At 42.4% G+C, this 23,365-nt stretch overlaps 1 protein-coding gene across 4 annotated transcripts in view; it reads left to right on the top strand.

The window, feature by feature from the left end:
- The first annotated feature begins 530 nt into the window (after positions 1-530).
- Positions 531-23,365, top strand: part of SPECC1L (sperm antigen with calponin homology and coiled-coil domains 1 like) — a 50,232-nt gene continuing 27,397 nt past the window's right edge. The window contains exons 1-7 of one of the 4 annotated variants that reach the window (XM_061603031.1): positions 531-768; positions 1,234-1,395; positions 1,475-2,300; positions 9,507-9,696; positions 13,646-13,799; positions 16,162-17,795; positions 18,530-18,737. In XM_061603031.1, coding sequence (XP_061459015.1) covers positions 9,544-9,696; positions 13,646-13,799; positions 16,162-17,795; positions 18,530-18,737 — 2,149 coding nt within the window. In that variant the 5' untranslated portion in view covers positions 531-768; positions 1,234-1,395; positions 1,475-2,300; positions 9,507-9,543. Of the gene's footprint in view, positions 769-1,233; positions 1,396-1,474; positions 2,301-9,506; positions 9,697-13,645; positions 13,800-16,161; positions 17,796-18,529; positions 18,738-23,365 lie in introns of those variants that run through there. The other 3 variants (XM_061603032.1, XM_061603030.1, XM_061603034.1) reach the window with 3 other exon arrangements.

A 23,365-nucleotide genomic window follows, 5' to 3' on the forward strand; every position in this document is an offset into this window, starting at 1 on the left:
AGACATGATTCACTAGAAAAGACAATAATGGTGGGGAAAACAGGAGTAGAAAAAGAGGAAGGCCAAACAAGAGATGGATTGATTCCGTAAAGGAAGCCGCAGAACTGAACTTACAAGATCTGAACAGGGTGGTTCATGACAGATGCTCTTGGAGGTCGCTGATTCAGAGGGTCGCCATAAGTCGCAGTCGACTTGGAGGCCCATAACAACAGTAAAAGAAAAAAACCCCACCGATCAAAACGGCTGGCAGTCTCGTATTAAACGTTATGTCTTCGTCTTCAACATTTTCATTTCGGAGTACCTGCGTGGCTTTCGGCTCCGTCAGGCGCTTCCCTCCGTTTCAAACGACAAAACTCGCCCACCGCCCTCAACACCAACTTCTCTCCCCTCCGCCACTCCCCTCAGGAATTCGCCCGCGCGCAGCTTTCCCTCCTTTTTTCCGCGGCCGCAGAAAAGCGGGAAGGGAGCTGAGAGGTTTACGCCATCAGCGTAGAACCGCGCACGCGCACGCGGGGACCTCACGCCTTCCTCTAAGCCAGCCGCCGTGCCCGATGTGCTTCTCGGCGTTCCCGATTCTGGCGCCTGCGCGGTGCTGTCTCAGCTCGGCGCCTGCGCAGTTGAGGCATCTGGCATTCTGAGGGAAGAGTAGCTGCAGCCCCGGCTGTTGTTGTCGGCGCTGCCGCGAGAAGCGCGTCCTCTTCCCCCCCTTCCCCCCCTTCCCCGGTCTCCCCTCAGAGAGAAGGAAGAAGGAGCAGGCGGCGCTGTCCGGTGAGGACCGAGCGGGGGCCCGGGTGGGGGAAGGGAACGGAAACGACCCCCCTCCCTCCCAGCCGGGCTGAGGCGGAGGGGGGTCGTCTGTCGGTCGCCGCCGCCCAGGCGTGGCTCGGGGGTCGCCCCTCGGGCTCGTGTGTGTTGCGGGCGCTGTTCGCGAGCCCCCTCCCCGCCCGTGGGAGCTGTTCCTTCGTGTGTTTGGTCAGCTGCCTTGAACGCTCGCCGCCCGCGCCCCGAGGAAGGCGGGGGTCCTAGCAAGGTGGGCCTCGTGCCCGGTCAGGCCACCGAGGGCCGTCCAGCTCAGTGCGGTTTACACTGACTGGCAGCGGCGGCTCTCACGGTTTCAGGCAGGGAAGTCGTTTCCCCCAGCCCTACCTGGAGATGCTGCCGCCGGGGTCTGGTCCTGGGGCCTTCTGCATGCAAGGCAGGTGCTTACCACTGAGCCAAGCTTTTCATCCACAGGTAAAACGAGGTTCCAGTCCTCATGGTTCTGAATTGTAGGTTGAATTTAATAAGAACGTAGGAAGCTGCCTTGGACCATCCAAGACGGTATTGTCTACACTGACTGGTAGAGGCCTCTCCAGAGTTTCAGGCAGGGAGTCTTTTCCCAGCCCTGCTAGACAGGTGAGAGCCTAGGAGAAAAAACAGGAAAATGTGGGGGGACCCCCACTTTTCCCTCTGAATTTTCAATTTTTTTCCCCAGGCCTTCATATTTCTAGCTCTGCAATGAGATGTTGCCAGGGATTGAACCTGGGACCTTCTGCGTGCAAAAGCAGGTGTTCTAACCACTAAGATACAGCTCTTGCCCAAATAAATAACCAAGTAAAAAAACTGTCAGACCTCTGGTCCATTTGGCTTATTTTTGTCTACCCTGACTGGCACCGGCTCCTCAAAGCTGTTGTTGTTGTTGTTGTTGTTGTTGTTAATAATAAGGTAGCTAGGCAGAGCCTGATGCTGATTGCCGCCCTGGACTCCTGCTGGGAGGAAGGGCGGGATAGAAATTAAATAATAAATGAAAATTAAATAAAAATGTTTTCCATATATTGTTGGACTCCCAGGAGCCAGTACTGCCGGTGGCTGAGCATGGTGATGGGAGCTGGAGTCCCAACAAAATCAGGACACCATATTGAGGAAGGCAAAGCTAGACTGCAGCATGTTCATGTGTGGTGGTGAGGATTTTATCATGATCCTTAATCATTTTATGTAGCACACCCTGGGACATTCTGTGAAAGGTGGATTATAAGTATAAATAATAAAGAGATGAATAATGAAATAAATCATTATTGTGAAATGCAGTGTAAAGAAATAAAAATGTAGTGCAGTGGTCGAGCACCTGCTTTGCATGCAGAAGGTCTTGGGTGCAATCCTTCCCATCTCTAGGTAGAGCTGGGGAGACTTCCTGCCTGAATCCTGGACAGCTGCTGCCGGTCAGTGTGGATGATACAGAAGAAGATGGACCAATAGTCTGACTTGGTGTAAGCAGACTAACATGGATGGAAATAGAAACCTAAAGCAGGTTTGACTCAGCTGTAAGTCCCATTTACCTCAGTGGGGCTTATGTGTCTTTAGAACTGCATTGTTGATGTGTTTTTACCCTACAACTGCTTTTAAATTTGTTTCATTTTAATGTCTTACTTTAGAAATTTATGAGCTGCTTTTCCAAATTCATCTGAAAAAGTGGGATATAAATTATATAAATACTATTGATACTTCAAACAAAAATATATTGGATGCAATCTGGGCCAGCACTAGAACTACCAAAAAGGTTAAATAAATAATAGTAAAGGCATTTGCCAGATTCTTCTGATTGTTCTGGAGTAACCTCTTTCTCCTTCACTACTATGCTGTTTTGGGCAGTTTACTATGTTTTTAGAAAGATTATACCTAGCCTTGAGCACCATTTGGCTGAGAAGGTGCTTAAGACATGTTAATAATGATAAAAAATGCACTGAGCAGGGGGTTGGACTTGATGGCCTTATAGACCCCTTCCAACTCTATTCTATAATTCTATGAAAAATGTGTATTGTGGTGTCACTGGGGTGTTCACTTCAAAGTGCTTTATTTATTATATCTCCTTTCATATAGTACCACAAGGTGATGTACACACAAATATAAGAAATATTAATAAAATTTACTACACTAAAAGCCATAATGCAGCAATGATCCAGGTAATCCTTCTGTCAGCAAGTAAAGACTTTTTTATTCCGACAGGCTTTTGGGATAGAAGGTGTTTAGGATTGGGCTCTACAAGGTTTGTTTTATTGTTTTATGGTATTATTTGTATTATTTTAAATTGTTTTTTAGTATTTTAAGTGCCTGTTTCATGGTTTTAAGGTTGTGTATAGTTTAATTGTATGTTTTTGTATGCTTTTAACTACATGTGGTTTTATTTGTAAGCTGCCCTGAGTTCCAGTTTGGAAAAAGGGCGGGGTAAAAATAAAGTTAAATAAATAAAAAAAAGTAATGTAAAACCACAGCACTGATTTCTGGAACTGGGCATCAGAAAAGACCTAGGTACTACACAAGTGTGTCTTTAACAAGCGCTGAAATATCAATAACATTGGTGCCTGTCTGAGTTCAGGGAGGCGGTGATTTCACAGAGAGGGTGCTTTTTGTATATTATATTTCTTTAATCTTTACAACAACCTTGCAAAGTAGGCAAATATTCCTGTATTGCAAAGGGAGAGCTGAAACTGAGAATGTCTTTCTCGGTGTATTCATGACTTAGGTGATATTTCTGGTTTGCTCTTGGGTGAAACCCACGATCTATCTAGCTCACCATTCTGTTTCCAAAAGTAGTCAAACAAATGCTTCCGGAAGCTTATTACCAGTTTCATTCCCAGTGTCTGGGATTCAGACACTGCACACAAGGCTTCCCAAGCACCTGCAGTCAGCTGGTGTCAGCACTTGGGAATCTCTGTGCAAAGCTCCTTTGTCCAAGCCCCACCTTTACCTGCCCCACACCTGACATAGGATATCAGGTGTATGGCAAGTGTGTGTGGCTTTGCAGGCTAAATGAGGAGGCCTGGCGGGCCTACTAGGCCCACAGCCTGGAGGTTCCCCACTCGTCGTTTAATGTTACCTCCGAACTTGGCTATAGATTCAATAGAAGCCAAGCCGGGTAGTGTTATGTAATAACCTCCCCCCCCCCCGCAAAGTCCCATTGTTGGGTGCTAAAACGTCATCCAACTCTTGGATCCGCTACATTTAAAGTGTTTTAAAGTGTTTTTAGTGCTTTTGTTTGCTGCCCGGGGCTTCTACTGGGAGAAAGCAGGGCTGTGGAGTCGGTATGCCAAACCTTTGACTCTATTTTTCTACTGTTGGAAGAAAACTTTCCTAAATTCCTATGAAAGTTTTTATTTTGAAGTCGGAGTCGGTACATTTCTGACTCTGACGCCACCCAAAATTGCTTCCGACTCCATGACTCTGACTCCACAGCCCTGGGAGAAAGGGCGGGATATACATCAAATAAATCAATAAATTTAGTATTTACTATGAAACACCTCCTCCTTGATTGGCTTGCCATTCGTGGTCTAAAAGAGAAAAATAAGAATAGCTTTTGTACAACATCCATGCCTGGTAATCTCTCCACAAGCAGCCAGGCAAGTGGCTCTATACAAATCAGATTTGAGCACAGCATGTCATAACCAGTGCTAGGCTAGCTTAAGTTCCCATGTTCAAATTCCCTCCCTGTCCCCTAATTAAGGAGTGGCAGTAGTCTTTCCTTTTTGGCCATGGTGTACTCTAGTTCCAGACAAGTCTTCCCATGACAGAATAGAGACTAATGTAAGTGGTTTCCTCAACTAGATGTGAAGCACCTGCTAATAAAATAAACATTTCTGCTGTTGCTAACCACCAGTTTCTATTTTGTGCATTTTAAAAAGTCCTGAAAGAGGTTTTATGCCTGTTTTGTGAACTCTTTCCTCTGACAGTTTTGTTAACATGGAATCCTTTATGTTATTTCATCGGAGGATTCCTGAAAGGCCTTGAGGGAATACTTCCGAATTTTCTGCTCATAACAATACCTATGGTGAGAAAGGAGCTTGACAAAAGTTAACAAAATGTGCTGTCATGTCCAGAAACCACTTCTGAGCACTCCGAGTAACACCCTGTTTTGGGGGGTTGAGGTGCTGTTACTTCATACTTCATTTCAAAGAAGATTAATTTTTGGGATAGAAGGGAAATATATCTCTTCTGCACATTGCAAAAAGCAGCTTGTATGAATATTATAGATTCAAGGATGCCTGTTGTGAGTCCTTGTCTGAGGCATAAGAGCAGATGTACTTTGATTCATGGGGTTTGTTTGGCTGTGGATTCTGGATCATGTGGTGTGCCCTGGATAACAGCTTAGAGGCATATGACTCTCGGTTCGTTTCCAGCGTAAGGTAACTTTTTATATGGTTGTGGCACAGTTTGTAATGTAGTATCCAGAAAATGTGCTTGACGTGTGAACTGAACAAGTCTCAGGTTAATGGTAAAGCCACTGTTATCCTGATGAAATTTAAGGATTCCTCTTTGTAAATTCTAATTATAAATATACTGTTGATGTATTTTGTGTATTAGAGAAGGTTTAATAGTTGCTGACAAAGATCTGTTCCAAGTCAGCTGTAGAGCTTTTTAAGGACCTACTGCAGTGCTGTTGATCTGAAGATACAAGTTGTCTCCAGATTTGAATGAATGATGGGCACAAATGCTGAGAGAGCCAAGTGGCAGATGGTGCTGCTTTTAGTGATTATATTTGTAATGGATTGTATTCTGTCTTTGTGTGGGTCTGATACATTCACGTTTGAAGACAATATTAATATAGAGAACGTTGATATTCTACCAATGCAATGTGAATTAGATTTCATAGAACAATAGAAATGAAGAGGAATGATCAAGTAGTCCAAAGTATAAGGCTCATGCATTTGAGGACATGTATGCATTTTTCGTACTGATTCTGGGCTCATTGCCTTGAATGATGGAAGAAATACTTTGGCATTTGGGAACATTTTAAACATAATTAAAAACAACCACCTGACCTGGTTTATTCTAACTGCAAATCCATGCTTTGTTTCTCTATGTAGAAGAAACTGAAGTTAAGAGTAATTTGGTGTTTGAGTAAGGAATTCAATTAAATTCAAGAATACAGTTCTTTACATTCTCTACTTTAAGAGTATCCAAGTCTTGGGCTGCAATCCTATACACAATTACCTGGAAGTAAACTCTATTGAACTCAGTAAGCTTTGTCTCTGAGTAGACATGTATCGGATTGTACTATTAGCTCTCTGAAAGCTGTCTCACAAAATATTTTAGGCGCAAGAATTGGCATTCTTACGATATCTTGGCTTGTTTTTAAACACTAATGAAAAGCAGATTTATTGCTTCAGCCTAAACATATTTAAAAGATGTGCTATATCTACTTGTAGATATACATACATACATATATACATACACGCACACTGACTGTCCTTCTAAAATTGTAATTCCTGATATAATTAACATCAAGATACTTTTCCATCTTGAAGTCTGATCTTTAAACAAGGCTGCTTTTACATTTTAATATTGGAATCTTACATAGGAAGCATATCCTATCGTACTTGCATAGAAGGCAACTACTTTTTTAGCCATTTATACATGTAGCTATTCTTAGGCTGTAATTCTAGATACACTTAGTGAGAACTTAATCATATTTAATTCAGTGGCGTTTGATTCAGAGTACACACGCAAAGGTTTGGGCTGCTACCTGATGGAGAAATGTTATAACATTTGTTTTAAATATCATGGCAACACTTAAGATCTCAGGCAACACTGAGATCCAGTTATTTCAAGTTACGCACAAAGAGGCAGAAATATTTGATATTTAATTTAAGATTGGAGTTACAGTTGGTAAGAAGTCATTGCTGCGGAGTTGGAAGACGTGAGTTTTTCTCTCTAAATGTTGTAGAAATATTTCAGTACAGTAATGTGCCTTGGCTTTGTGGCTGCCATTTTTGGCATAGAAAAAGTAACAATTTTATTGAAAGGTACTCTAAAAACAAGTAGATACATTCTAAGTAAGAACAAGCTGGGGAGAGAGGTTCTGACTAAGGTCTCATCATCCTTTAATACTAACATGACTGATGTTGGTTGCCATCTCTGTGTGTTTGTTTGAGAGATTTCTAGTCTGCCTTTTAGGGCCATACCACCATCACAAGGTGACTTCCAACACAGAAAACCCAATGGGCATCCAGAGAACATTGAGTGACTGCTCCTATGGTGGAGCTTTCCTGGCTTCCCACCCCCAGCACACCCTGCCCTCCTCGTTCTTAACACTCCATGGACCCTCTGGAGTGATGTAGAATGAAGTTTCAGAAATCGAAAGAATTTGGTGTTGCTTCCTTGCACTGGCAGGAATTATTTTTTGTCTGAACAAGACATTTCTGGACCTAACCTAATACAATATTGACATATATACCATAAATCAGTAGTCCATGACAGCAATAAACTTTTCAATAACAACCCAACGTAATAACCATAAAAACAGTTAAAACTATTAAACACATGGCACTTTATATTGGTTCAGTTATATGGAACTGGCTGTGGTGATGGCCCCTAGTTTAGATGGTTTTAAAAGGAGATGAGACAAATTTGTGGAGGAGAGGTGTGCATTCTTCAGATGATGTCTAAACAGAACCTCTTGTATTCAGGAAGTATATTGTTGTATAGCAGCAGCAGCAGGGGAGGACTGTTGCTTTAACATCCCGCATGTGAGCTTCCCAGAATCATTTGGTTTGCCACCATAAGAAATAGAACTTTGAATTAGATAACCCTTTAGTCTGCAGCAGGCCTTGTCTTGAGATCTTAATTCAGATGTCACATTCTCCAGACCATGTTCTGAAGATCAAGAGCGCCTTTGCGTGTCAGTGTAATCTCTGTACATGGCAAAAGAACAGATGACAGCTCCCCACCCAGTGGGGCTTGTTACTTAAAAATAGACAATAGAAACTCTAGAAGCAGTCTTTGAAATGGCTGGCTGGGCAAAAGCAGGTGTTATCTGTGGGAAGTGCTGGGCCATGTAAATGACCTGGGGCAATACAGGTTGCGGGGTGGGGGAGGAAGAGAGAAAGGTGGGCAAGGCAAAATGGAGGGGTACTGTGGTGGCAAACTGCAAGGGAGCAAATGTCCAGTCTGGGTGAGAAGCCAGGTTTGAGGCTGGAAGCAGGTAGGCTTAGGCAAGCACGCTTGAGCAGAGCTCCCATGCCAGGAAGGGTGGCTGGGTAACCCCAGGAGCCAGCAGTGACCCTAGCCAGGAGATGTGCAACTGCAACCAGCCAGCATTTCGCCCAAGCCAGCACAGCCTTGTCACTGGGCCAGACTGTTGTCTGGAGACCTAATAACCTTAAGAGGGTCATGAGCTCACTCTACCTCTGTGGCACTGGGACAAAGACAGTCCTACCATTTCCCAAGAAATACAAGAACCAGTAGAGAGAGAGCTCAAGTTTAACTCCTGAGAAGGAAGCAACAATCAGCCTCTGGGTGGCCTGCCCTGGAAGCAGGAGAGATGCTGCCTTGAGAGGCCTCCTGAAGCTACCCAGTGACATAAGACAGAGAACTAGTAAAGGCTTGCATTGAAAACTTGTCCAGTAAGAGCTGTTTCTTGGAGAAGCGATGGAGGGGTGTGTGTGTCTCTTGCCAGGGCAGCAGATTAGGTAATTGATTCACCCCTATATAAGTAGAAAACTGCCACTGTCTTCAGCATCTTTCCAATGTGGCATGCTAATGGCAAGAACGCTTGGATCATGCTACCTGGAGTTGAGAAGGGAAAGAACTTCTGACTGTCAGCCTCTTTGGGGCTGGTTGGAGCTCTGCTGAGGGGTTTCTGTGCCAGGGAGCTGAGGGAATTACAGTATAGATTATTTGCATGATTTATTGAATGTGATCCTTCTTTTGGATAAAAACATTGGTGTATATAGAAAGTCTATAAATAGTGTAAAAGTAAGGTATAACAACTGAAATCTCTAAACCATTTTGTCCATTTGTATTCAGCTTTCGTGTTGAGGATGGGCAGCTTTCTGGTAATTTAATTTTCCTTTTGTTTTAATATGCTTTATTCATGAACTTCTTTAAGATGTCCATCAAACATTGTATGTATCAAATTATGCTATAACAACTTAACTGGAAAATTGCCTACCATTACAGTAAAGTGATTAATCATGGTCATTTTATTATTAATCTTTGGTGTTCATTCTGTTGTCACTACCATAAATACACTTACATTACTGGGTTTCGTCATCATTTTCTGAAAATGAAATATCTTCAAAATTGTCCCACCCATGTTTTATTCTCAGTGAATAAACCATTGTTTCTAGCTGAAAATGTGGAAAGTAGTTGCTCATTTTGAGCTAATTGAACACTTCAAGTTACTGCAAATATTATTGGGAAATTATGCAAAGCCAGACATGCTGACTTGACCTCAGTTCATAAACTGTTAACGAAGCAGAGTTTTGTCTTGCTAGTGGGCATTGGCAGGATTCTGGTTTTCTTTTAATGCTGTGACTGTTAAACATTCTCACTATATTTTCATCAAAAGGCCCCACTAAGTCATTACTTTAAGACAGCCTTTGCCAACTGGTGCTCTATGCTAGCTTGGACTGATGGAAATTGTACTGTAGTCAGAAACATCTGGAAAGCAATAGATTTGGCAAAGAGTCTGAAGCATGCTGTTAGAGATGACATCTGTCCTTAATGTTGTTAAAATTATTTTCTTTTTGCAGGTTTGTTTGTAAATGCATATCAAACAGGTAGCCAAGAATGAAGAAAGCTAGCCGGAGCGTTGGTTCAGTGCCCAGAGTGCCTGGGATAAATAAAATACAAACAGTGGAAAAAGTCAAACCAGAAAACAGTTCCACGGTATCTGCGGTGACAAAACCTTCAAAAACTGGGACAGCAGCATCATTATTGAAGGTATCTGCTTAGTAGTTTTTTTTATTTAGATATGATCATTTAGAGCGAAATGATGGTGGCGGAAGGGAAGACTGGGGGCATGGGATCCAAATATTGTAACATGTATTTGCCCTCAGGACTGACCCACCATAGTTTTAGCGCCATGTCAAAATACAACTGTAGTATTTTGAAAACTTTTTGATGATTCAAGGGCTCAGATATTCCATTATATTACATCGTAATTAATCAGGATGTGTGCAGATGTTAAGTTCTGTTCAGCTCTCTTATTTTCATATCATGCCATTCTCTGTTGTCCCAAGCTTCGGAATCTGAAGGTGTGGGACCAAAACTAGAGCCTACACTATTTCCCCAAGGCTTCTGAATGGAAATAGCCAGGGAAGAATGCAATTGCTGTTAGCTGATGATGTTTGAATCCCATGTTGTGGAAATGTTGTTATATCAGCATTGTCTTGTGTTTCCTCATTTTCTGTGAAAAGCAGAAATATGCCTACTACTATAATAAGAGTGGAAAGATTTTGTCCTGTTCTGAAAAGTTTCAGGATGGTGATGTATACTCCTGTACATGTTGTCATGTGATAAGTAAGACTGCTCCTTGTGCCTTGGTAGCACAGCTGTGACAGATACCTGTGAGAAGAGGGCATGTGGCACATTGGCGCAAAGCTAATGGCATCCTAGCTTTTTAATGCCCTCGGAGCCAACTGTGGTACCTACCCTTACAAGTTTCAGGTACCAGTTGAAAATTCTGAGAACTTGTTTTTAACCTCTCTGATACCTTTTAAAATATGGTGCAGTATTTCATTGTTTTAATAGCTATGTGTTGTGTTTTTAAATTGTAAGTCACCTTGAAATCTTGTATAACGCAGGATATAAATATAATAAACTGCCTAGTGCAAAATTGCAAATATGGACACTAATTGATATTATACCATTGATATCCTTTAATGTAGGACCTGACTTGGATCTTTTTAATTTTGATATAACAGTTTCCAAATGCCTAATAAAAGGAGGATAATGATGCATTCCTGAGGAATTTGCAAATAAACCTTTTTTTCCACATCAGCCAATTACAATAATCAGGATCAGTTGAAATAGTTTTTTTCGAGTGTCATAACATGGTTTCAAGTTACATTAAGTGGTGATCCATATTTGCTCTCTGTCATTATACCAGCTGAAGGATGACAATCCAATTAAGTCTATAGCTGTTCCTATCGTAGGAGGTTTTTTTTTTTAAAAAAAATCCTGTTTGTAGGTGATGTGTTTATTTGGCTCCATTGTACGTTTGCCATTTTAATTGTCTTCATGCATTTCTGCCTTTTAAAATATTGGGCTTTACCATATATGTAAACTTTCAACTTTAAGAAGAGATGTAGATATGTATTTCTGAAGACTAAATTTATACCCTGGGGCAAACCATGGTTTGTCTTAACAACCATGGTTTAGAAATCCAACTGTAATAATTGGAAAATTGCACCAACCATAGTTAAGCTTCCTCAGCCATGGGTTTGGTGTGATGTCTGCTATGATGTGTTTAAAAGAAGAATGATCCATTCAGTAGACAGATGCTAGTACATCCCACTGTCAAAATATTATATATTTCTTCATCTGAGCTCTGTTTTCTTGACAGTTGAGGGCCTGTTATTCTTAAGAAAGTCCAACCTACCAGACTCCAAGAGGCTTACATTGACACACAGGAAAATAAAAATTAGTGGTGCAAAACTGATTTTAATATGTCACACCACCGTGTGGAAAAAAAATTTTTTTTGCTTATTGATTCTAGTTATATTACATTTCCAACCAGTTCTGCCTTTCCTGTGTGTTGAAAAAGTCATGTGATGTTTCTTTTGCTCAGCAAAATAGTAGTGTTTGCTCTAGTCTGAAGGAACCTGTTCTGCTGGCTGCAGAAATGGTAATCTAGACTAGAGGTAGTCTGTGGGTAAGGTAGGGAAAAATACTGTATTTATGTAGAGTAGACGTTCATAGACATCTTCTTTCTACCTGCTCATTTATAATCATTCAGAAAGGGAAAGAGTACAAGGTCAAAGTAAGAAAGGCCTTAGCATGTCTTCCAGCACACAAAACCCAATCTGTCATTTCCCACCTGTTGTCTTCTCCTATACATACCCTTCTAGCATATAGGTCAGAACAGTGCCCCTGTACACTAGTCTGCTTATGGGGAAGAGTATGCATCAGGAGGAAGAGAATTTAGGGAAGCACTGACAGAAAGAGTTTTGACTCCATTCAGTAGCTTTAGCATTTGGAAACCTGAAGTATGACTAATGTTAAATATTTTTCAGCGTAGATTTTTCCAGGGTGAATCATATTAGAGTTTTTACAACTTGACCTATTTGGCTCAGTAATGCACAGTTGTTACCTACATAGCATGTCTATAATTAATCTGTTTAACATACCCTTTTACTAGGTGTGGTAGAAATGCAAACCAGCAGGAAGGTTCAACTTGTATGGTCTTGTTGATGCAAGCTCTTGCTTTTGTAGACAAACCACAATAAGAAATCATCAAAGGATGCGCAATTTGCTCTATTGTATCTTGGTGAACCATTAATTTCTTGAGTAGTTAAGCATCACAAGGCCTTTCTGAAGTAGATTAGTTGTGCGTTTTCTCAGCTGCTGGTAATGCAAAGCCAAACAAAATATTTTCCTAAACATCTTCTTGCTGATAAAAGGCTACACTAATAAAACTCACACTGCCTGAAGAAATATAATTGCAGATATAAGAATGCAAAATAATGTTCAGAGTGGAATGGATTTAAAAGTATCCAGTGAAAAATGTTTTATTGACAAAATGTCTGTTCTTCCAATTTCAAAAACAAGGCATTTAAAAATAAAACCTGACACATATGGCATAAACCAAATACAGCATACAAATAAGCAGTATACCATAGCTAAAATATTCTAGAACAAAACCTCTTGACCAAATTAAATACTAACTTCAACACTTTCAGTGAATGCAGAACATTTGAAGAGCTGGGCTAAAGCAGATCTCAGTAGTTAGTTGGTTCCATAATATTGGGGCTACTGCAGAGAAGACCCTGCCCCAAATCTCAACCAACCCCCTCTCTCTTAATTGGTAAGACTCTGAACAAGGCCTGTTCTCCAGTTGTCCCTGAAGAGTAAGTACCCAGGCTGTCCTTACCAGCACCTTGACTTTTAGCAGAAGTGAGCAAGAAGCCAGTGCAGTTATTCAGGAATATATCTGCCTATGATCACGTATCCCATTGTCTGACAAGAAGAGGGCTGCTACATTCTGTAACAGTTGAGGATTTTAAATAGTCTTCAAGAATTACATTGCGTTAGTCAATTCCTGCAGTTAGGAAAGCGTCAAGATAGGCTTGATGAAATTGATTCCTTGACACAGCAGTTATTGTTGGAATCCTGTAGCGATGTCACATCCAGGAATAACTGGGAGTTGGTTTTATGGACAAACATTCCTGGCTGCCCTAAGGTGCATGCTCACCTTGTGGAAATCAGTTGTGCATGGATACATTCAGAAGCAATTTCTGTAATCACATTAGCTAGGAAAAGTGTGCTGGAATTACAAGTGCTGTGTGATGAACTGCTCATTTTGCCCTCATGTTTTGCCATGCAAACCTTGCGGCATGTATGGCCAAGGGTGGGTCAGAATTGCCGCTATGCGCGAGTAGTAACTATTCTGTTACCTTCAACCTCAGCATTCTGAAATATTTTTAACAATGCAATTTTAGGTTATGGTTATGCAAAAAATGAACCTTACAACTCTGCATTGTATTTCCCCCCTCTTTTGAAGGCAAGGATTCATCATCATCACGATGTATTAAATGTGAATTAACACTTGCTTTTTTATTACTATGTTTATATAAGAAACCAATATATTTTTTTAACAGTAACTTAATTTTGAGTTGCTTGTGATCTTTGTGCCTTCAGTCAAATCACATTTATCATTTATTTCTTCCAGACAAAGAGCAACGATGATCTTTTAGCTGGGATGGCTGGCGGGGTTACTATGAGCAACGGTGTCAAGGGAAAGAAGAGCACTTGCACTTCCACAGCGCCTTCCACTGCAGGGACCACCATGAACAACCTGGAGAATAAATTCAAGCCTGTTACAGGTAAAGAACTATTTGGGCTTGAAGATATTTTCTCTACCGTTTCAACAGTCACCTGATTTGTAAATAATGTTAAGCAAAGGTTTGTTTAACCATGAATTGTCCTAAAGACAATCAAACAAACAAACCATGGGTTGTTTCTCCAAGGTTTGGCTTGTTTTCCAACTGCTCTTGTCTCTTGCCTTGATAGCCTGCTGAATGTCTGGGGTAGGGCAGCCACACAAATCATGGTTAAGGAAGCGTTTGCTAGGTTTGCGTGTAACAACAAATCATAGGTTTGTAATCTAGCCGCAAACCATAGCTTCAGATCGTGGTTTGTTGGCAGCAAACAAGCCACAGTTAAGCTGCTCTGCATGGTTCAGACAATCAAACAAATGATGATTTAATAAATAATAATTTTATAAACCATGCTTTAGTGTTGTGTGTGAAACAGGCCACGTTGCTGATCTTAATGTAAAAATGATGTACTGAAAAGAATGGATGAGGTGGCTTCCCTTCATGGTTTTATAGATGAGAACTATAGTGCTGCAGCCAGTTGTGTTTAACCCCAATGAAGTCAGTGGCTGTTAACTAGCCATGGGAGGGCATCTGAAAAGCTCACAAGCCCTTCTAGCTGATGGTACCATTTCATGATAGCCTGACCACAGTTGTCCATGCACTGGTAACCTCCAGGCTGGATTACTGTAATGTGCTCTATGTGGGGCTGCCCTTGAGGTTGGTCCAGAAGCTGCAAAATGTGGCGGTGAGACTGCTCACTGGGGCAGGGTATGGCCAACATGTCACCCCACTGCTGAAAGAATTGCACTGGCTGCCCATTAGTTACCGGGCCAAGTTCAAGGTTCTAGTTTTGGTGTACAAAGCCCTATACAGCTTGGGACCAAGATACCTGAAAGACCGTCTTACACCTTATATACCCAGTCGATCACTGCGCTCTGCAGGTAAGGGCCTCCTGCAGATACCATCTTATCAGAAGGTTTGTTCTGCACATTATAGGAAACGGACCTTTAGTGTGGCAGCACCTACCCTGTGGAATTCCCTCCCTTTGAATATTAGGCAGGCACCATCTCTGCTATCTTTTCGGCGCCATTGGAAGACTTTCCTCTCAACAAGCCTTTTAAGTTGAGAGCTATCCCAGTCTGCATCTGTGTTAGAATTGCTTTTAATATGTTTTCTTTAATAATATGCTTTTAACCCTTTTTATAAAAAAAGATGTTTTTAAAGCTTTTTAAAAAATGTTTTAACATTGTTTTGTTTTAATATATTTTAAGATATTTTTATTATGTTTTAAAGTGTTTTTAGCACTTTGTTTGCCGCCCTGGGCTCCTGCTGGGAGGAAGGGCGGGATATAAATCAAATAAATAAATAAATAAATCTCAGCATTGGAGTTTTTGCCCACAAGCTGCTAATGAAGGTGTGTGTTACTTTCTGCACAAGGGGTAGGGAGTGGATCTGGCCAGTGGGCCTGATTCCTAATTCTACCACCCCTACCAGCCAATTTTGACATGTGGATGGGGCCACCTTCCTGTCAGTTGCTGGATGTCATAATGATGTCAGGTGATTGACACCTGTCAACATTCAGAGGAGTGCACCTCCAACAGGGCTTGCTGTAATTGCCCATCAGTTGATTGGCAGTTGCAGGAAGCCCCTTTGGAATCTGTTTGGAAGATGCAGTTTGGATTCAAACTACTTCTTCCAAACAGAACATTTTTTGCTCTGCGGGCTCTGCCACCATACCAGCTTGGCCATCCGCTACAATTATCATTGGACGTCCTCCTCTGGGTTGGGTGGCCTTCTTGGTTGTGGGGCCCTGATCAAGGGGCTCTCTCGCCGGAGAAACTCTTAGCACTTGCTGTGTTTTTAGCACCAGGCAAAGACCTTTTTATTTCCCTAGGCTTTTAACTTACATGGAGATTATATTGCTGCTGTTCACTGTTTTACCTTTGCATTGCTTTGTTACTGCATGTTTATTGTTTTTATTTATTTATAAAAATATTTATAGACTGCCCCCATACAAAATATCAAGGCAGTATATGATCTGCAAGTACCATAAACATAAAAATACGATAAAACAGTACAAAATCATAAAAATGACTTGCTCATCTTGAAAAAGTTTTAACTGTGAGCTGCTCTGCTGTGATTTATTTTCACTTAATAAATGTGTGCCACCATTCAATAGAAATATTCTCAATTCTTGGATTTTATTATCCCTTTTAGTGAGAGACATGTATATATACTTCATAATTCATTTCCAAGTGTGCAGTTGAGACTTTGTAGTCACGTGATCCTGGAAACCATATTGCCTTGTACAAAATTGTATACTTGCTTGCCACCTTAACAGTTTTTCTAACCTTTTAAAACAATACAGGTACAAGTTCTGCAGCTAAGCGTAGCACTTCATCTGGAAATAAGGACTCCAGCTCTTCTCGGGAAAGAATTCGCGACCGTTCCCGGCTGACCCAAAGCAAAAAATTGCCACTAACTGGGCAGACAACCAACGACACAATTCTTGCAAAACGTTCTCGTAGCCGTGCTAACCCGGACTCCGATATTCGAATGAGCAAGTCTAAATCAGACAATCAGATCAGTGACAAAGCTGTTCTGGAAGCAAAAGTAAAAGATCTTTTGACTTTAGCCAAAACAAAAGATGTAGAAATCTTACACCTGAGGAATGAGCTCAGAGAAATGCGTGCTCAGCTTGGCCTTAATGAAGATCAGTTTGAGGGAGTTGAGAAATCTGAAGAAAAAGAAACCATTGTTGTCCACCAGCCAACTGATGTAGAATCCACATTGCTGCAGTTGCAAGAACAAAATACTGCCATCCGGGAGGAGCTCAACCAGTTGAAAAATGAGAATCGGATGTTGAAGGATAGGTTAAATGCATTAGGGTTTTCTTTGGAGCAAAGGCTGGATAACTCTGAAAAGCTGTTTGGCTACCAGTCTTTGAGCCCAGAAATGACAGCTGGAAGCCATAGCGATGGTGGGGGCACTCTTAATTCCTCAGTAGAAGGTTCTGCCCCTGGTTCAATGGAAGATCTTCTGAGTCATGATGAGAACACCTTGATGGACAATCAGCACAGTAACTCCATGGATAACTTGGACAGTGAGTGCAGTGAAGTTTATCAGCCACTCACTTCAAGTGATGATGCCTTAGACGCTCCATCATCTTCAGAGTCTGAGGGCGTGCCAAGCATCGAAAGGTCAAGGAAAGGGAGCAGTGGCAATGCCAGTGAAGTGTCTGTGGCTTGTTTGACAGAACGGATACACCAGATGGAAGAGAACCAGCATAGCACAGCCGAAGAACTTCAAGCAACTCTCCAGGAACTTGCAGACTTGCAACAGATTACTCAAGAGCTGAACAGCGAGAACGAAAGACTCGGAGAAGAAAAGGTTATTCTTATGGAGTCTTTGTGCCAGCAGAGTGACAAGCTGGAACACTTTAGCCGACAAATTGAGTATTTCCGTTCCCTTTTAGATGAGCACCATATCACTTACGTTATTGATGAAGATATGAAAAGTGGGCGTTATATGGAGCTAGAGCAACGTTACATGGACCTTGCAGAGAATGCACGATTTGAAAGAGAGCAGCTCCTTGGCGTTCAACAGCATCTGAGCAACACTTTGAAGATGGCAGAACAAGATAACAAGGAAGCTCAGGAGATGATAGGGGCACTGAAGGAACGGAATCACCATATGGAGCGAATTGTTGAGTCGGAACAGAAAAGCAAGACCACTTTAGCAGCCACCTTGGATGAGTACAAAGCCACAGTAGCCAGTGACCAGATCGAGATGAACCGGCTGAAGGCCCAGCTGGAGCACGAGAAGCAGAAAGTTGCTGAGCTGTATTCCATACACAACTCTGGCGACAAATCAGACATACAAGACCTGCTAGAAAGTGTCAGGCTTGACAAGGAAAAAGCAGAGACATTGGCCAGCCACCTGCAAGAGGAACTGGCTCATACACGTAACGATGCCAATCGCCTGCAAGACGCCATTGCAAAGGTAATGTTTAAAAAAGGGAACATTCCAAATCTCCTCTGCAACCTTTGGGGGAGTGTGGAGGCATGGGGTGGGGGAAACACAAGCCACTGATCTAGGTGTTTGCCAGATCGTGTTGACTGCATGGTTACTTTCATCAGTGTTTCAGTTTGTGAGGATTGTTGTTAGCTGAAGGCATTAGATCTTTGATTCCTATTAAGAAGTGACTTTTGTCTTGATAAGTCACATCAGTACTGCTTATTCTTAAACTTACATTCTATTATTAGAATTCATGGGGGTTTGGCTGCGTTTTCTGTAGCATGGAACTGTTGCGTGCTGAATGTGTAGCTTGCCTTTGTATTTGAACTGCAGGTGAGGTTGATTGTTGGTATGAGCAGACTGCTTGATACATGATGTAAAAGGTAATCTCTGTGGTGATTTATCATTATCTCATAATTCACAAGACAGTCTGCCCACTTGAAGATTCACATATAGCTTAAGTATTGCCACTGTGAGGCTTCCTAACTGTTAGAGCAGTACGGCAATGGAACTAATGACCTAGGGAGGTGGTGGGTTCCCAACACTGGAGACAATCAAGAGGCAGCTGGACAGGCATGCTTTAACTTGGATTCCTGCCTTAAGCAAAGGATTGGACTTGATTGGATCCTTCCAGCCGTAGTATTCTATGGTTTGGAAGAGGCAATCAAAGAAGTAAAATGTGAGGGTTTGTGTGTATGTCGTGTGTTTTTTAAAACTAGATAGAAGATGAATATAGAGCTTTCCAAGAAGAAGCAAAAAAGCAAATTGAGGATCTGAATATAACCTTGGAAAAACTTCGAACTGAGCTGGAAGAAAAAGAAACAGAAAGGAGTGATATGAAGGAAACCATATTTGAATTGGAAGATGAAGTAGAGCAGCATCGAGCTGTAAAACTCCATGACAATCTCATTATCTCTGACTTGGAGAGTAAGTTGTCTGCCTTTCTTACACAGGTTGCTTCAGTTATGTTTCTCATAACTCAGTGTCTGCCATGCTAGAAAATGCATCAGAATTGTTTACGGTGGAGAGCCTTTTAACACATCAATCATGAACACAGTTTTATAGAAATGTTATGACTGGATAATTATTTATATCAAAATTAATAGCCCTCGTTTCTTTTCAGATACAGTGCTCAGACCATAACTAGGTTTCATTCAGTGTAGCTTTGCTTTTTTATCATGAAGCCCCGATTCCGTCTTGTCTGCTATGCTGTTCAACATTCGTATGAGCCCAAGTGAGCAATGTCACTGGGAGATTTGAAGTAATGTGTCATCAGGAATACCATTAATACTAAGCTCAATATCTCTGTCAGCTGAATCAAGTGTGAGGGAGTTGAAGTTCTGAGTTGGGGCCTGGAATCAGTAATAGACTGGATGAAGGCCAATCAAGTGAAACTCATTCCTAGCATGATGAGGCACTGTGGGTGGATTGTTCTCTGCGTCAGGGAGACAATATTTAGTGACTCCTGGATGGGGTTGAACTCCCCCTGAAAGAGCAGGTTTGCACTTTGGCGGCTCTCCTGGATCCAGAAGCATCTGGCTTGCCAACCTCAACTTCTCCTGAACAGGGACAGTTTGGCCATTGTTATCTATGAGTAGCCTTTTGACTGGATTCTAGTAAACAGGTATTCATGGGGCTACGTTTGAGGACAGATTGAAAACTATGCTTAGTGCAGAATAGAACTGTGTGTCATGGGCCTCCTAGAGAACTCCTGGCAAAATGAGCAAGAGAATGAGGACTGGAATCCTGGGGAGGGCCCTAGTGGTCTGCACAGGGAGAGGGCTGAAACTGGAGAAGACTTCAGTGGTCTGGTCAGCAACAGCCCCAACCCTGAGCTGTCACTGGCTGTTGAAGGGACAGGGGCAGCCAACGAGACTTCCACCACGTCTCCAGAGCTGCCAGCAATACTGGGCCGCCTCCAGGGAGGACAGAACAGGCGGTGAGATCCGAGGAGGGGACTGGGGGAGAACTGGCTGGTGTGTCTTCTCCCCTGTCACCAAGCACGCACTGCTGGTTGTGCAAGTGTGAGCAGGCTGAGGTTGCTCCCTTTGCCCAGTCCCAATCAAGTAGTGAGCCTGCCCCAACCCTACGTAAGTGGTCCCAAGGACGTGTCAGGTCGCCGTGACAATGTCTTCACTTGAGTAGCCACGCCTAGTAATCTCTTGTAATCTCGCAGAGATCCATGTTACCTGTAAGCTGATCTATGAACTGCCCTAATGTTAGACTTTGCATTAAACATAACAGAGAAAAGCACATCAGTGATTCTGAGTCCGATTCCACTAGGGTAGACCAGGACACTGAGAGAATTTTAACAGGAGCAGCTTGTCTATACCATATTGTGCCACTGATTGCCTGTCTGCTTCCAAGCCTAATTTGTTGTGTCAGTACTTGCTTCTAAAGCCCTAAGCGGCTTGAGGAGTACCCTGAAGAGCTCTTTCTCCCTTGTCAGCTTGCCTGTGTCATTGACTTGGGTTCTTCTCTGAATAACACCTTGTCAGAAGTGAAACAGGTGTTAACAAGGGAGAGGATTTTTTTTATTGATGGCTGTGATGACCTTCCCCAAGGAGGTTCTCCTGGCTGTCTGTAAGATAACAGGCAAAAAAAATTATTCGCATGGGCCTTTCATGTTGTTGAACTGTTTTACATTGTTTTATACATTCGTTAGTTGAAAAATGCACTGGAATCTTTTTACACAAAGGGAATATGAAAACATTTCCAATAAATCTGAAAAACAAGATAACCATTAAAAAATGGTGAATGGTCTCGCTTCCTGTCCCTGTTTTCTCAAGGCCCCATTTTCAGGATTATTGCTTTCAGCAAGGCCATATAAGGGCAATTACACAGTAGTGCCTTAAGCTTTGCTTGTTTTCATGAAACAAGCGAAGTCTTCCACTTCTGCTTTGACCCGCTTTATTTCTTTGGGGGAAATGCAAGCAGCTGGTGTGGCATTTGGAGGAGGGGTCTTTTTCCCTATGAATTGGCACAGGCAGTGATCCTGAGACCCATCCAGTATTCTGCTCATGCCACAGGGCCTTGTACCTCCCCCTCCAAAGGCTGCAGCCAGAAAGGAAAACCAGGAAAATGCTAGGAATGGCTCTTTGTGCCCCAGGCATGGCCTTGTGTTTCAAGAGAGGAGGTTATTAACTGGTTCACTTAATTATCATTCTTAAGGCATTTTGGTTTTCTGTTACCAGCCAGCAGCCTTATACTCTTCATTGCTCAGGAACTCTAAGGAGCCAAAGAAAAGTGCAGTTTTGAAATCGGTTAAAATGAGTGCAATTTGGAAAGGTTCAGTCTACCATCTTGATTCAAAATGGTGTCCAATTGTATCCAAACATAGATGACAACTTGGTCCTTGACCTTGGGAACCATCACGCACAATTTGGTTATGATAACTTATGATGTGTCCAAGTGTATAGTGAAGAAACAACTTTCCAAAATATATAGTAGATTTGCAACTTAGCTGTCGAATTATACAGCGGATGGCGTCCAGTGAAGTAGGCCAGTGCAAGGATTTCCTCTTGTGCAACACAACTACCCAATCTCTTCTTGTGTGCCCCTGCACCTGCTCCAAAAGGCTGGGGAAAAACCTAGAATAGATTTTTGGGGGGGGGGGGGAGGAGAGGGAGGGGAAGTTCCATTGCACAACCAAAAGGCCTTGCACTAGTAAATCTACCAGTTAGACACTGCCCTGGATGTTTTCTACAGTTCTTCACTAGAAGGCTTGTCTGAAACACCATATTTGTCTTATACCAGGCAGAACTAATAGAGGCAGAGGAGAAGAAGGCACACAAGGACAAGGCCGCCTTGGTGACACACGGCCAGTGGTGCCTGTGCCCAAACCTAATGCAGATGCACCCTCCTTCATAGAACATAATGGACGCTTTCTTTTCAAAGGAGCACAACATGACCTATGAGCATGCAGCTTCTCTCTTGGCACCAATTTGCCAGTGTTTTGTGTTGGAACACTGCAGAACAGCTGCTAGTTCAGTTGGTTTTTACCTGGTACTCATCCAGTGTAAACTCGTACTATGGATGAGCACTTGACTAGTAACTTGAAATGAGGTCAGTAATCCAGGAAGAAGCTGGAAGCTGTTTATCTGGTATCCCTCTTCAGTAGGGATACTAGAGGTACAGTTGCCAGGTGATGAATAAGCTGAGCCAAAGCCACGTACAGAAAATATATGTTTCTTTTGGAAATATAACAACTAGTGTGATTTGGCCCTCAAAAATCATTGAAGAACAGCAAAGGCGGAATATGGTTATTTTGTTAGTAACGCTGGTGATTGATTAACTTCCAATCGAGGAATGTCAGAGGAGGGGGCACATTCACGTATCCCCCTCCTAGGTGTCTGACCCCTGCTTGGAAAGGAAATAGAGGTGCACATTCTCACCACCACCACCCCTGGTGCCTGTGTCTGAGCAGAGAGTGTGACACCAGGGGTATAGTCATCCAGGGTCTCGGGGTCTTAGACCCCATACTTTTTTGGGAGCAGTGTCCCAATGTCTCCAGCATCCTATGAACCAATCAGCATGAAAGAGGAGTGTGTTAGCCATTGAGAAGAGTCTTCTAACTCTTCCTTGGCCTCTTGGCCTTTTGTGTTTGGAGCCAATCAGAGTGGAAGGAGGTGAGTCAGCCACTGAAAAGACTCTTTTCAGTAGCTAACACTCTCCCTTTTGCATGCTTATTGGCTCCTAGGGACATCTGTTGTGGGAGAAGGCATTAACAAAGATCTCATTGTCAACCCAGCAGCAAGAAAGGGGGGAGGGGTGTAGCTGTGACTATCATGAAGGGACCCCACACTTCTGAATTTGCCACTACAGTACTGTGTGATACTGAAGAGAAGAGACTCTTCGCTTTTAGCTCCTCTGTTTTGTGAGGCCAGAATAAGTTGGGACATGGTGATATGCCATACACTGTGATGCAAGTGGTTATTTTTAACCTGATGCCTCATATGAATGGGAGCTCAGTAGGGTAGTTTGCATAAAACATCCTCCCATCTGTCTCCCACAAGTAGTAGGGAAGCTGGAGCTCTCTACCCCATATCAAAGAACATTAGCTGTCCACATATGGGAATAATGTTTTAGTAGAGTGTACATGGATAGGCCCAGACCACACAGTTGGTTCCTACATTTGAACTGGGATATAATTTGTGCTGTTCAGGCCTCAGCATATAATGCCAAGTGCAACCCTGGACACATTGAAACATCAGGTTGTAGTCAACTAAGCCACACTCAGAGTAGACCCACTGAAATTAATGAATCTGAGTTAATCTTGTCTATTAACTTCAGTGGGTCTACTCTGAGCGGGACTAGCATTGAATATTACCCATTGTGTTTATACATGGATGTGCTGTGGGAGTGGGAAGGTGTGATCTTGCTCTTCGTGCATGGAGGGGAGGGGGAGGAAGCAGGGGAGAATATTGTGCAGATTGGGCGTTTGCTTTTTCATTCAACAGTACACTAGGTGGCATACTTGGGTTTTGAAAGCTGACCCTTGTATTGTTGGAATCCTGAACTTGTCCTAATGGCTTCTCCACTATTTATAAAAAACC

The sequence above is a fragment of the Rhineura floridana genome, chromosome 19 (assembly GCF_030035675.1).
Source record: "Rhineura floridana isolate rRhiFlo1 chromosome 19, rRhiFlo1.hap2, whole genome shotgun sequence".
Classification (NCBI taxonomy): domain Eukaryota; kingdom Metazoa; phylum Chordata; class Lepidosauria; order Squamata; family Rhineuridae; genus Rhineura; species Rhineura floridana.